The sequence below is a fragment of the Nomascus leucogenys genome, chromosome 15, assembly GCF_006542625.1.
Source record: "Nomascus leucogenys isolate Asia chromosome 15, Asia_NLE_v1, whole genome shotgun sequence".
NCBI classification, from domain to species: domain Eukaryota; kingdom Metazoa; phylum Chordata; class Mammalia; order Primates; family Hylobatidae; genus Nomascus; species Nomascus leucogenys.
In genome coordinates this window covers 80943540-80956550 of record NC_044395.1, presented here as the reverse complement: position 1 = coordinate 80956550, position 13011 = coordinate 80943540, and the positions used below count along the sequence as shown (strand labels likewise).

The following is a 13011-nucleotide window of genomic DNA, read 5'->3' as shown; positions in this document are numbered from 1 at the left end:
GACAGGATCTGAAATTCTGCAGTTCTAACAAGCTCCACAGGAGTGGCAAAAAGACCTGAGACACTGAGAAGATGTGGGATATTGATGGCATACTAGCCAAGATGGGTTTGCAAAGGTTTTGGGTTTTCCCTGCATTTGCTGCATCCAGATAAGACTGACTTGCTCTTAGCATGAAATGAAACTCCTATGAGGACTTGCTCTAGCACAGACAAGCCAAACCACTAATCTGAATAAATAAGCATCAATTTTATTGAATCATGAATAATTTAAGACTGGTACAATCATCAGCTTTATTCTCTATGACATGGGGCATGATGTCCAGCAGATCATTGGCAAATCCAAAAACCTCATGACAAATGAAAATTAAATAGGTAGGAAGAGAGAGAGAGGAGGGGAGGAGGAAGGGAAGGGAGGATGGAAACATACCGTACACAAAATACTCAATTCCTAGTTTTCTCTTTAAAAATGGCTAGAAAAAATTCATCAAAATGCAGCACTTTAATCAATTATTTACAATTTCTATGTTACAATGAAAAAATGTACATCTTATAGAACATATTTCATAAACTGCTCCACTGGAAACAACTAGATCAAAACAGCAAACCTTCCATTTAATATCCACAAAGCTGGATTATTTTTCCTTTTTGAAGTAGATTCGCCATAATCAAATTTGAATACAGAGAATTTTGAAGTTTAAGCATCAAACAACGAAGTAAAAGTCCCCAAGATACAATAAAGATCTAGGCAAGTCTTGTTCCTGTCCCACTCCCACCCCACCCCTAATGAAACTTAAAAGGTATTCCCATTTCAATTATGGCCTGTATCATTCTTGGCAGTTTGGGAAGAGAACTTTTGGCTTCCATTGGTAACTCAACATAAATGTTGCATAGAATTTATATACTTCAAAATTGGCCTAACTGTAGAAAAGGCAAAATGGAAGCATTTCCGATAGAGCCCTAAATGAGTACAAAGTCACTTTGTAAAAGGTGAGTGACACTAAAGTAAAAACATGACCAAAATAAGAAATGTGCATATTAGACAACCCTGCTTCCCGAAACTTTAGGAAGGACATGGAGTTGTGAGTCACACAAGGGCTATGCTACTTGAAGTCAATGTTCACCAATCAGGCAGCACCAGGTACAGAAGTCTTAGTTCTGAACCTGGACCCAGTGGGAGGGAAGTCTGTGGGAAAGGGGAGAAGAGAATGACAAGAGAGGATGTCATATTAAAAAAAGGTTTCAAACAATATTGGCAGGTGTCTACTCACAAGGTGATTGGAAAACTGCCCACGAGGAGAAGTCAACTTTACCTCCTCCCAAATTCACAGTACGCGAGTGTAGGGTCATTGCTGGGAGATAAATTGTCTGAGGAGGGCCACCCTTCAGGTTTACCAGAAATCTTAGGGTGTGGCCCCCCTGGTCACAGGCTAAATATATGGTTTGAAAGTTTTATTAAAAACAAAAACAGAACAAGACACACTCACACCCAGATGACTAATGAAGGCTAAGCAGAATAGTCTTGAGTTTGCTGAAATTAAAGCAGGGATAGTGTTGAAAAGTTTTCCTTTCACTAGTGGGACACATTCCCCTTTTCTTTTCAAAGAGGAAGAACATGGTGTCATCCAATGTGAAGTGAGCAGTTTCAGGTCAAACTCTTACAGTAAGAACCTAAAAAAAGATGCCAAGAGACAAACCTTCAGAAATAGAAATGCAAAAGATGGAATAAAAACCCTGATCATTAAAACAGAGACACCTTCACTGGTGTCTAATAAGGATTCTCTTTATAAAACAGAAACAAACAACTCAAAAATTTACCATACTTTGTAATGAAAATACCAGTATGTTGAAGACACAGCAGATTGGGTTTCTATTAGAGCAAGTATCAGCAAGGTCACGTAGACTTGTAGAAACTTTTGCCTTCTCCTGCACCAGACAGATCATTGTCCAGTTGGGTTGTCAGCTGGAGACTGATAAGAACCTAAAAAATGGATCTTTTTTTTTTTTCTTTTTCCCATGGTCACGCATCCACACAAATGAGTCTTTTGGATGAGAAAAGTCACAGCAACTTGAGTTCTCCTAATGAATAGATGACTTTTTAGCCCTGTTTGTTTCAATGGGGAAAACAATGACAAAAAAACAAACCCCAGGCAGGCACGACACTTATGTAAAATGAACACAGTTAGTACAAAACCAGTAAGGCATCACTTTGGGAAGGTCAGCACCGAAGAGGTCAGGCAAGGCTCGTCCAGACGGGGCTTCTGGGAGGGAGTGACCCTCACCCTTGTTGAGCTGCGTCATGTTGGTTCTGAGGAAAGTGCAAGTCTTTTGCGGGGTGACCGCGTCACCCCACCGGAAGCTGGGGCGGGGACGCTGGAGGTGTTGGTGTGTGTTCTAAACCCTCAAGGACGAGAAGGGAAGGCAAGGTCCATGGCTCACCCACATGTTGAGGACCAGGTCCTCATCCATTTTAAAGGACACAGATACCCCCGGCCCTAGCAGGAGGAGGCGAGTGTGTAGGACTGTGAGGATGGACAACTAAAAACCAAAACTGAGCAGGACCAAACCAAAACTCAACTCCTGCGGTTCTTACTTTCACCAAAGGATTGATTCTGACCAAGAGGGGAAGGGGGGGAAAAAATCTTCAAAAATCAATGCATCAGAAAGGAAGAAACTCAACCTCATTTTCAAAAGGTAATCTGTTCTCCAAAGTAGAACAAGTCTCACTATACACAGTGTTTGCAGAAAAAAAAACCTGATTCATTCATATATCAGAAGGAAACAGACACATGCTGTTCTGCACTGACAGCCACATCCACTCACTCACACTCTCACTCCGTCACTCACTCTCACGAATATTAATCAGAGGCTGATGGACCTGAATGGGGTGGTTTGATTGGAACAGGCAAAATACCTCTCGGGTAAGGAAAGCACCATTTAAAAAACATGAAAGCACGGTTTATTTTCTCCTAAGGTTTCCCTGTGTCGTAGCTCTGTAGTGCGTTGAACGTGACCAAAGCAAGCACCCTGGTTAGCACCAGTTCTCCCTGTGGCCGGCTGTGCGGGAGGGCGGGTGGCGTGGCTCTGAGACCCAGTCTGGAGGGTCTGTGCTGAGGGGAAGCCGTGCTTCTCTGTGTTTCCGACTTTACTCCTGTCTCTTCTGTCTCTGGGAAGCTCATGGCAAGACGCTGTTTGGTTTCAGAGCTTCACGTGGGTTCTATTTTTGTTTTTTCCTCTCCCTCTGTCTCTCTCTTTTCATTTCAACGGCGATGATCCTTTCCCGAGAAGTATCTTCAGTGTCTTAGGGAGGTCACAGCAACAAGGCAAAACAATAATTAAAGTACAACAGAAGGTAGTGCAGTTCTCCCTGTGGAAGGAAGCGGTCCGCAGGCAGCTGGCCCGGGATGCCTGCACCCAGGTCGAGGCTGAAGGACGAGGGGTCTCGGTGTTCCCGCAGCTCTAAGGCTGTGGCTGGGGGCTGGCTCAGGAAGTCATCTTCAGGGTGATGTGGGGGATGCAGGTGGAATGCGGTGAGGAGAAGAGGAGGGCGCTGGGCTCCGAGCCCCTGTCACAGAGTGGACTCCAAAGAGGAGTCCAAGATGTCATCGTGATGGCTGTTGCTGTTGGAGTCGCTGTCGTAGCTCTGGGGGCTGGAGTAGTTGGCTGCCTCCTGCAGCCTCATCAGCATGTTCATCTAGGGGAAGAGTGGAGAAGCATGAGCTGCTTTCTGTCTAGTTGGCCGCCCACCCTGGACTCCTAGAAGGTCACGCCACCTCTTCTAGACTCACCTGGGGTAACAGCCCACAGTGGAGGCGGTGGACAAGAACATGGACTTTGGGGCAGGCTTCTAGGGTTCAAATCCCAGCTTCACCAATTACTAGCTGCATGACTTTGAGCACGTTACTTAACCTCTTTATACTTGTTTCTTTACTGGTCAAATGTGAATAATAATAGTACCTGCCCTATAATGTTATGGGTGGATTGAGTTAATACACGTAGAGCACTGAAAACAAAATGATGCTCTGTATACATATTATATTTATTTTTTATTTAGGAGGGGCACACCTTTCAGGCATAGCCCTCGGCCTGGATGAAGGTGTGGCTGAGCATCCCTGCTCCTGGAACTTGGCATCAGCATCACCGACATCGGAAGCACACGGACCCCCTCCCACTTCGACAAGCATCAAACCCATCTCTTCTCCTTGCTCTGGCCAGGTCAGACTGGAGCCAACTGTGCTGCAGCTCCTATGGAAGCCTTGGCAGGGAGGTGAGGGGGAGCACCAGTTACAAGGAAAGCCTCCGGGTGCAAAGAGCCTTCGCTTATGATTCGGGAATCTCTGGGCAAGTTACCTAAGTATCTGAGCCAGCAGTTCGTCATCTGTGGAATGGGGAGGATGGCAACACTTCTCATAGGGTTGAAGTAGGGAATAAAATGATATAATGTGTATTAAACCCTTAGAAGAGGGGCTGGCCTGGCATATAGTAAGTGCTTAATAAATGTCATCTGTTGTCAGCATCATCTACCTTAAAAGAGTTTAGCGACAGTGTTCTTGAATCTGCCCTTGTTTACGTTCTACGGATCACTTGTTTGGGAGTGGGGAAAGGGAATAAAAACTACTTTTATTTATAACTGTAAATTGTGTGTATGTATTTTATATTTTATATAGCAAGTAAGTCAGGAATATGGGGCCTCTCTGAGCTAAGGTCAAGATGTGGTGCAGCTGGGCGTACAATCCAGCTGCCCCTCAGGATGCTTTGCAGAGTCTACCCAGATGTGCCAGGCTGCAGAAGCACCATCATCTGGTGTCTGTCTGCACAGCCATAACTAGGGAAGAGGCAGAGCTGAAGTATAATGGACAATCCTTGGCAACTGAGATTACTTATTCACTCATTAAACACTCCCAGTATGTCCACAGTATATGGTTCTGGAACAAAAGCAAGTAAATCCTGTTTTCATGAAAGTCTCAGTCTCATGAGTGAGAAGGATTAATACATAAGAGAGCAATGATAATAGAGACACATGGCCCTGGGCAGAAAGAGCAGAACTGAGGAGAAATACCAAATATCTAACTTGGTAATGGAAGTGGCTGGACTGGCACAGCTCACTTCTGGGGGCCTGGGGCTGGAAGGAGAATTCTGTTTCCGCATTTCCAAGAATCCTGGGTCTTACCTACACACCTTCTGTGTCCAACCAGTGATACAAATGTTACTGGCTCAGAAAAGATTGTTTAGGGATGGGCTGGCCATTCTTTCCTCTAAATATACTAAACTCTATTTTCTATGTAAGTTAAGACCTCATGAGTTTGCCCCCGCAAAAAATACCTCCGTGACCTTGGCTTTCAGCAATGGTTAACGTTGCAAATGGCTGTTTAAAGTATGCTTCTTTCCTTTGTAAGACTACTGTTATAAATATTGCAAACTGGGTTGTACATGGCAACACAAATAATAAATCCTTAAAAAATACAGTCCCACTACAATCTTCAACAGGACCACAGCTATATCCCACCAAACAGTAGGATGGCAGACAACCTGAATCGCCTATGAATATTATTATTGTTTTTAATCTAGGGACTTAATTAGCTGCTAGGAATAGAACAGTAAATCAGTTGTCTTTTAATCCTGTTACATCTCTTATAATATTTTCTTTCATTAGGTAATGTAAATAATATTCTATGTTATGTTTTCTTTTTGCTATGTCTGCCAAGAAAGCTTGGGGCTAAATTTAGGGCATGATAATAGTCCTTTAACCATGGGAGGTTTTGGTATATTTGCTTCCTCTTTATTTTATTGGGCTTTTGATTTGTTAGGTCTAATTTAGCAGTATGACTCTGTGTGGGTCTTATATTGGTAGAGTACTACAGTCGATTAGAAATACTACTGTTATTGGCCCGGGTGTTTCTTTTGTTTGTTTGTTTGAGACAAGGTTTGGTTCTATCAACCAGGCTGGAGTGCAGTGGCACAATCTTGGCTCACTGCAAACTCTGCCTCCCAGGCTCAAGCCCTCCTCCCATCTCAGCCTCCTGGGTGGGACTATAGGCGTGTGCCACCATGCCTGGTTAATTTTTGTATTTTTTGTAGAGAAGCAATTTTGTTACGTTGCCCAGGCTGTTTTCCAGCTCATGAGCTCAAGCAATCCACCCACCTCAGCCATCAAAAGCGCTGGGACTATGGGCATGAGCCACCACACCCAGCCCGGGTGCTTCTTTTTTTTTTTTTTTTTTTTGAGATGGAGTCTTGCTCTGTCGCCCAGGCTGGAGTGCAGTGGCGCGATCTCGGCTCACTGCAAGCTCCGCCTCCCGGGTTCACGCCATTCTCCTGCCTCAGCCTCCCGAGTAGCTGGGACTACAGGTGTCTGCCACCACGCCCAGCTAATTTTTTTGTATTTTTAGTAGAGACGGTGTTTCACCATGTTAGCCAGGATGGTCTCGAACTCCTGGTCTCGATCCACCCACCTTGACCTCCCCGAGTGCTGGGATTACAGGTGTGAGCCACCTCAGCCTGGGTGCTTCTTAAAGGGCCTTTATTGTTTTAGCAACAGCCGAATAAATAAGAAGCTTAAACAGTGTTAAAGACTTAGCTCATCTCAATGGCCATGGGACTCATATTCAGGCCCCCTCCCCTCTGTGAGTCCCTCCTGCCCTCAAACCTCTCCCTGTTTACCCTATCATTTGCCTTGGGCTTCTGGTCCTTAGCAATCTCTTCCTCTGCTCTGTTATTGGTAGGAGAGATCAAAGTAATAGGATAGTAGGTAACAGAGGTGGCATCCCAAATCAGAGGGCAAAGAGTTGTATAGAGACAGTAGATATAAGAACATTTAAGGGGAAAAATCAATTCTTAATCTTTTATCTAGTACCAGAAAAAAAGTTTCAGAGGAAAAGTTTTTAGCAAAAAACTAAAACCATGGAAGAAAATATTGGCAAAAATGGCCCAGTCATTTGGGTCCAGCCTTCCAAAGCAAGGCTGGATTTAGCCGCCTTTGTATTTCCAGAGGCCCTGCATCATACCCAACACACAGTAAGTGCTCAACGAATGCTGAGCTGCTCTGGTGGCTGAGGACTCACCAGCGGGTCACCTTCAGCATCACTGGGGGGCATCTGCTTGCTTGTCGATCCCTCCCGAGGCATGGAGTAGCCGTCGAAGCCGACATCCTCAGGCCGTAACTGCAGCAGGGGAGGCCACTCGTGCTGTTGTGGGCTGGCTGCCCATGGATATGTGTCCATTACCCACTTGGCAGGATCCTCCCAGGGGGCGCGCCTTCCATAGAGCTGAAAACAGGCAAAGAAGGAACAGTCTGGAAGTGGCCCAGATCTCTCTTGTAGCCCCAGTTTTGTAGCTTTCTGAAAAGCTCCCCAAATCCAGCATCATGCCTTCCCTGATGGAGTACTTCCACTTCTATTCCATGCTCAGGAAGTCATCCAAGATGCAGACAGTTCGAGGTGCTAAGGCTGAAGGCAGCATGACCCAGTGGTCTAGAATACAGGCTTTGGAGTCAGGCTGATCTAGGTTCATGTCTCAGCTCTGCCACTGACTCACCGTGTGACCCTAAACTCTGAGCCTTGATAATCCAATTTGAAAAACTGGCTGTGGGGGAAAAACAATGACCTGATTTGAAGCATTTGCCAACATCCATGGTACAATCCCACCATGACTGATTTCAAACCACTGACATGATGTCACTGGATGTGGAGTTGGAAAAAGGTGCTATCAGCTTTCAAGAGCCAGCTCTAGTATTCCATTCGGTGCATCTACCCAAGAATACTGCCTACATACCTTGGGTGCTGGGCACCAACACTGCAGGCAGAGGTCACAATGGCCCTGGCTCAATATTTACTTTGATTTTGTATTGAGACAAGGTTTTGCAATGTTGCTCAGGCTGGAGTACAGTGGCATGATCACGCTCCCTGTGGCCTCAATCTCCCAGGCTCAAGTGATGCTCCTGCCTCAGCTTCCCAAATAGCTGAGACTACTTGTTTGCCACCATATCTGGCTAATTTTTAAAATTTTTTTTTAAAGAGATGGGATCTCTCTATGTTGCCCAGGCTGGTCTCGAACTTCTGGGCTCAAACAATCCTCGTGCCTTGGTCTCCCAAAGGTCTGGGATTATAGGTGTGAGCCACTGTGCTGGGCTGGTCCTGGCTCAATAAAACCCCATTTCTTGAAATGGGTCTGACTCTCACAGCCCTTATAGAAGTGCTGCTCCTTATCAAAACAGCAAATTGCTAACAGAGGTTGCACATAGGCAGTGAAATTATGAGGGCTTCTCTCTCGTCGTGTATTTCTCAAAATTCCATAATAGTTAATTGGCTCTTAAAACAGTAAACTATATTATCACTTAATTTTATAGTAAGATCAACACCACGCCTCCAAGCTCCTTTTCTTAAGCCTCAATTATCTAATGGTAAAATGATTTTAGTGACCATTAGTAGCAATTTCAAGAAATACATACATTCTCTGAAGAACAGAAACCTAGACTGGACCCCTTCCCAACATGAGGCTCTGTATATTACACAGCTAGGTATAGGCTTTATATTTTTCTCCTTTAACACCACCACAGCTTCCAGCTGACTTTGTGCCAGGTACTGTGAGAAACGCTTTACGAATATCTTGCTTAACCACCGTGCAACTCCAAGAGGAAGTACTACTACCTGTGATTTACAGACGAGGAAATAGGCCGAGGGAGGAGAGAAGCCAGAATTGGAAACTAGGTTCAATTCCACGGCCCACTAGTTTGGCCCACTTGGTCCATGTGGCAGGACATGCTCACAGCCAGGGCAGTGTCACCTGTAGTTCTGCAGAGAGGACTCTGCAGGGGGTCTTGGGGCACAGAGACTAAAGAGTCCTGTGGGCCACCACGGCTGCAGTGTGTCTCTAGGGTGGCCACGGCTGTCTGTCTGTCTGTCTGCTCCCCCTGCCTTCCTGGGAATCCTGCCGTGGAGAGGGTACAGAGAGCAAGGTGCTGATGACAGTGCGAAGCTGAGCTCTGAACCAACAAAACCACGTCTTTCCAACGGGAAGGAGCTGGGGCCACCTAGCCCTACCCCCTCATTTACCAAATGGGCCAATCAAGGCCTAAAGAGCAGAGCCGGCTGAGAAAGACTGCCAGGTAGAGCCCGATTTGAACCTAGAACCTCAGCTTCCTTTGCCAGGCCTTTTTTGCTCTCCACCCCTCCTGACTGACACCACCTTGAACAACTGAGTCATGTGAGCCACATGACTCAGCTAGACCCGGAGCAGGGAGACGCGGAGCAGGCTGTTGGCCAGATATCAGTGTGTCAGCCTGCTGGGCTCACTGTCCCTGCCAGCGGTGCCCGTGCTCCCATGACTGCCTGTGCCATCTGGGACCTCTAGGTATGATTTCTGTCAGGGAAGCTGCCCACCCTGCCCCTTCTCAGATGGGCCCATCTCTCTGTATTCGTGGCTAAAATCCCCTCTGCTTAAGTCGTGCAGCCTCCTATGACTCATTGCCTTCCCAGACACCAGCACTCCTCCCGTCCTGCGCTCTGGCCCAGTCTGTCACTAAGTCTTCCTTAACCTCGGGCAGGAGTGAGTCTCAGGCCTAGGAGCTCAGTCTGGCATTTGAAAGCCAATTATTGCGTGAGCAGGAAGGAATTGCGTGAGGGGCCTAAGTCTGTGTGTATGTGGGCATGTGTCTCAGGGCAGAAGAGAATGCAAAAGTGGGATATTTGGAGCAGAAGAAGGCTGCTCCACATTAGAACCATTTGTGCAATTTTGAGAAGTTTCTCCCTCTGAGGTCTTTCCCTGTGGAAACTGGGCTGCATTTCCCAAGCCAGACCTCACATGAGGCTGAACCAAACCCTCACAGCTACTGCTTCTGTGACAGCTACTGCTTCTGTCTCCACCCTACAGCCTGGATGAGGACATGCTCAGGGCTGCAGAATCACAGAGGCTGGAACTCCTGGAGCTGAATGTGTCCTCAGAGATTCTCTGGCCTCGTGGCTTTCAAACATTTGCTCCTCATCTCTGGTCCTCAACTGAGTAGACTGGGGAACTTTTGGGCTTCATAGAAACCAGCCTGAAAAAACACTCTTCTAGTCCAAACTTGTCAATTTATAGATGGAGAACCCAAGGCCAAGAGACGGGAGACCTGTCTGGGGTCTCAGAGGAGGCTGGATAATCTGATAAACGGCCTCACACTCACTCTGCACTGTTCCTGTTCCCTGCAGGCACCAGGTCTGCCCTGGGCACAGAGAAAGGTCTTTTGAATTACCCTGTAGACTTCAGACACCTTGGCAAGTGTTTCCAATGACAGCTCCAAAGGGAAGCAGGGCTGAGGACTGAGTCATAAGACAAATGCACATTAGGTACATGCTAACATCATCTGCAAGAACAGAAAATATTTTTATAAGCCTCCTCACTTGTCACTGGACATGTTCAAGTCTGGGTGATGAATGGCTGGGTAAGTACTGTGGCAAGCAAAGGAAACGTCATAAAGCTCCTCAGCTCCACTGCAGGCCCCGAGGGCAGCAGCAGAGACAGCTGGACGGACAGACGCAGAGGGGAGGACATTCACTTTCCCTAAGGCAGGGGAAGGAACCTGGCATCCCCACTGGGTCAGGAAAAATAGGAGCAGGACAACAGGGAGCTGAGACATTGCAAACTAAAAACCTCATCCCCTGATGACAGCAGTTCTCCTTACGTTCCCACCAAATCCATACTACCATAGGCAGCCCTCCATCCCAGCTCCTGGTGCACAGCAGCCCTGTCAGAACCCATTCTAGGGACTCCAGCTGTTCTCAGCCTAGAACCTCACTCTAAACTGCAATGTGCTCACTTCATGGCCACTTCCCCGGGTTAGGTGAGGGGCAGGTGACCCTAGAGTAGGTGTGGACTCAAAGTAACACAAAGGAGAGTAGGGAATTTTAATTTTTTAAAAATAAAGGAATCCTTTTGTCAAATGAAATCATAGGGAGAACTCCACTCCATAAAATTCAGTATTTGGTTCCCCAAGCCACCTGAGGCTTCTCAGCGGAGTGATGGGTGTCCTCAGGATAGCCTGAAAATAACGGAAGTAGCCAAGGGGCCAGCTAGTCCTGGGCACCAATGCTCACTCCACCATACCCTGCTGAGTGGACTTGGTAAGGGGCAAGAACGTCCGTGAGCCTCAGTTTCCTCTGCCTCCCTTTGCAGCTCCACACTCTTGAAAGACTAACCTTCAAATGACCTCCAAGCACAAAGCAGTGATGACTTTTCCTGCCTCACACTGAACTAGTGAGTCTTGAGATTGGAGCATGTCTCTGCTCCCTGCCCCAGATGGCTGAAACCTCACTTTCCCATAGTGGGAAGGACACCCAATGATCCTCTATGATCAGCTCCATCAGCAACCTCTCCTAGGTGGGAAGGGGAGTTCCTTTCCAGCCATGCCCAGAAAGCCTTCCTTTAGATTCAGGTCCAAAGGAGCAGGGCCTCGGCACCGCCAACCACTGTTAACCAGTGAGGGGCTTGCTCAAGTGCAGCTCAAGGCTGGAGGACAGATAGGCTCCCTGCTTCCCAGTTAATGCCTTCCAGGGCAGGGGAGGCCTTTATTCAGCAGAGCCCGTGAGTTCTTCCTAGTGACTCAGGTTCGCTCCCCTTCGTATACCAGAAGACCACATTTAGAGCAAAGATGAAGCAAATGGGAGAAGGTCAGGTGGAATCAGGGGCAAACAGTCCACCTCATCTGCCTGCAATTCTCTTTGCTTTTCTTAAGCAGCTTGGGTTTCCCAGAGGTGCTGGGCATATCACACTCCCTGGAAGCCACCAATGAGAACAGAGGAGAGAGTCTTCTGAAATGAGACAGACTGCAAGAATTCAGCAGGTAGGAGATGCTTCTACTGGTCCCAAAATAGGCATGACTGGGTGGTTGTTTGGGTCTGTGGTATTAACAAAACCATTTGATTAAGGACTAAATTATGGTCAATTTATCCAGGTCAGTGACTTTACCTACCTAGGGAAGTTCCACTGCAAAGATCTAAAATAATTCATACCTTCTTGTATGAAAGCAACAGTTGATAGAGTTCTGCTAACCAATGATTTTAGGCTGGCCAAAAGTTGCCTAATTTCTTGCTTTTTTCCTGCTTTCACAATACACTTTATTAAATATGCTGACTTGAATTTGCAACGCGTATGCTCCAGTTTAGTGAAATGCATCACAAGAGGCAAAATATTTTCCTTTTCAAGCTCCCTTTGTCCTGAATGCCTCTGAAGACCAGCATTGCTGCTATAAATCATAGACAGAAAATAGTTGAATACTCCTCAGTTCAGCCCAATATACAGAAATGACAAACACTGACTACAGCCATTAACTTGCATTTGTCACACACGTGCCTGTGAGTGCACACCAGTCCCTGCACCCTCCACAGGCCTACGATAGCATCTTGTGTCTCCCACTGTCCAGTGCCAAGGAAACAAAGAAGCTCTTGGAAACCTGGCTACCAAACTGGTTTCTGGATTATTCAGCCACATGTGATGTCTGCTAATTATTCACTGTGAGTTTAAAAGCCCTACAGAACTTCTTAGGCTGCCTCCAGGCTCAACAATAAAACTATCCCAAGTTCCAAATTAATGGTAAGCTTCCAGTTAAACCCTGGGTTAAGTGAGAAGAAAAGAATTTTTGCTTTCCGGGCCGGGCATAGTGGCTCATGCCTGTAATCCCAGTACTTTGGGAGGTCAAGGTGGGTGAATCGCTTGAGGCTAGAAGTTCAAGACCAGCCTGGCCAACATGGTGAAACCCCATCTCTACTAAAATCCAAAAAAAAAAAAAAAAAAGCCAGGTGTGGTAGCACACGCCTGTAATCCCAGCTACTTGGGAGGCTGAGGCACGAGAAATGCTTGAACCCAGGAGGTGGAGGTTGCAGTGAGCTGAGATTGTGCCACTGTACTCCAGTCTGGATGATAGAACAAGACTGTCTAAAAAAAAAAAAAGAATTTGTGCTTTCCAACTGCTGCCAAGCAGGAGGAACTGGCAGCCTTATGGGCCCCAAAGTTCCTAAGAGGGTAGGGGTGCAGATGTCAGGGA

The 13011-nt window shown here is 46.6% G+C and overlaps 1 protein-coding gene across 7 annotated transcripts in view; it reads right to left on the bottom strand.

Moving 5' to 3' along the window:
- Positions 1 to 225: 225 nt before the first annotated feature.
- NAV2 (neuron navigator 2) overlaps positions 226 to 13011 on the bottom strand; it is a 773799-nt gene continuing 761013 nt past the window's right edge. For 3 of the 7 annotated variants that reach the window (XM_030829718.1, XM_030829720.1, XM_030829722.1), the window contains 2 exons: positions 7058 to 7261; positions 3236 to 3690 (listed from right to left, as the gene is read on the bottom strand). In XM_030829718.1, coding sequence (XP_030685578.1) covers positions 3565 to 3690; positions 7058 to 7261 — 330 coding nt within the window. In that variant the 3' untranslated portion in view covers positions 3236 to 3564. Of the gene's footprint in view, positions 3691 to 7057; positions 7262 to 13011 lie in introns of all 7 variants that reach the window. The other 4 variants (XM_030829719.1, XM_030829724.1, XM_030829723.1 and 1 more) reach the window with 3 other exon arrangements.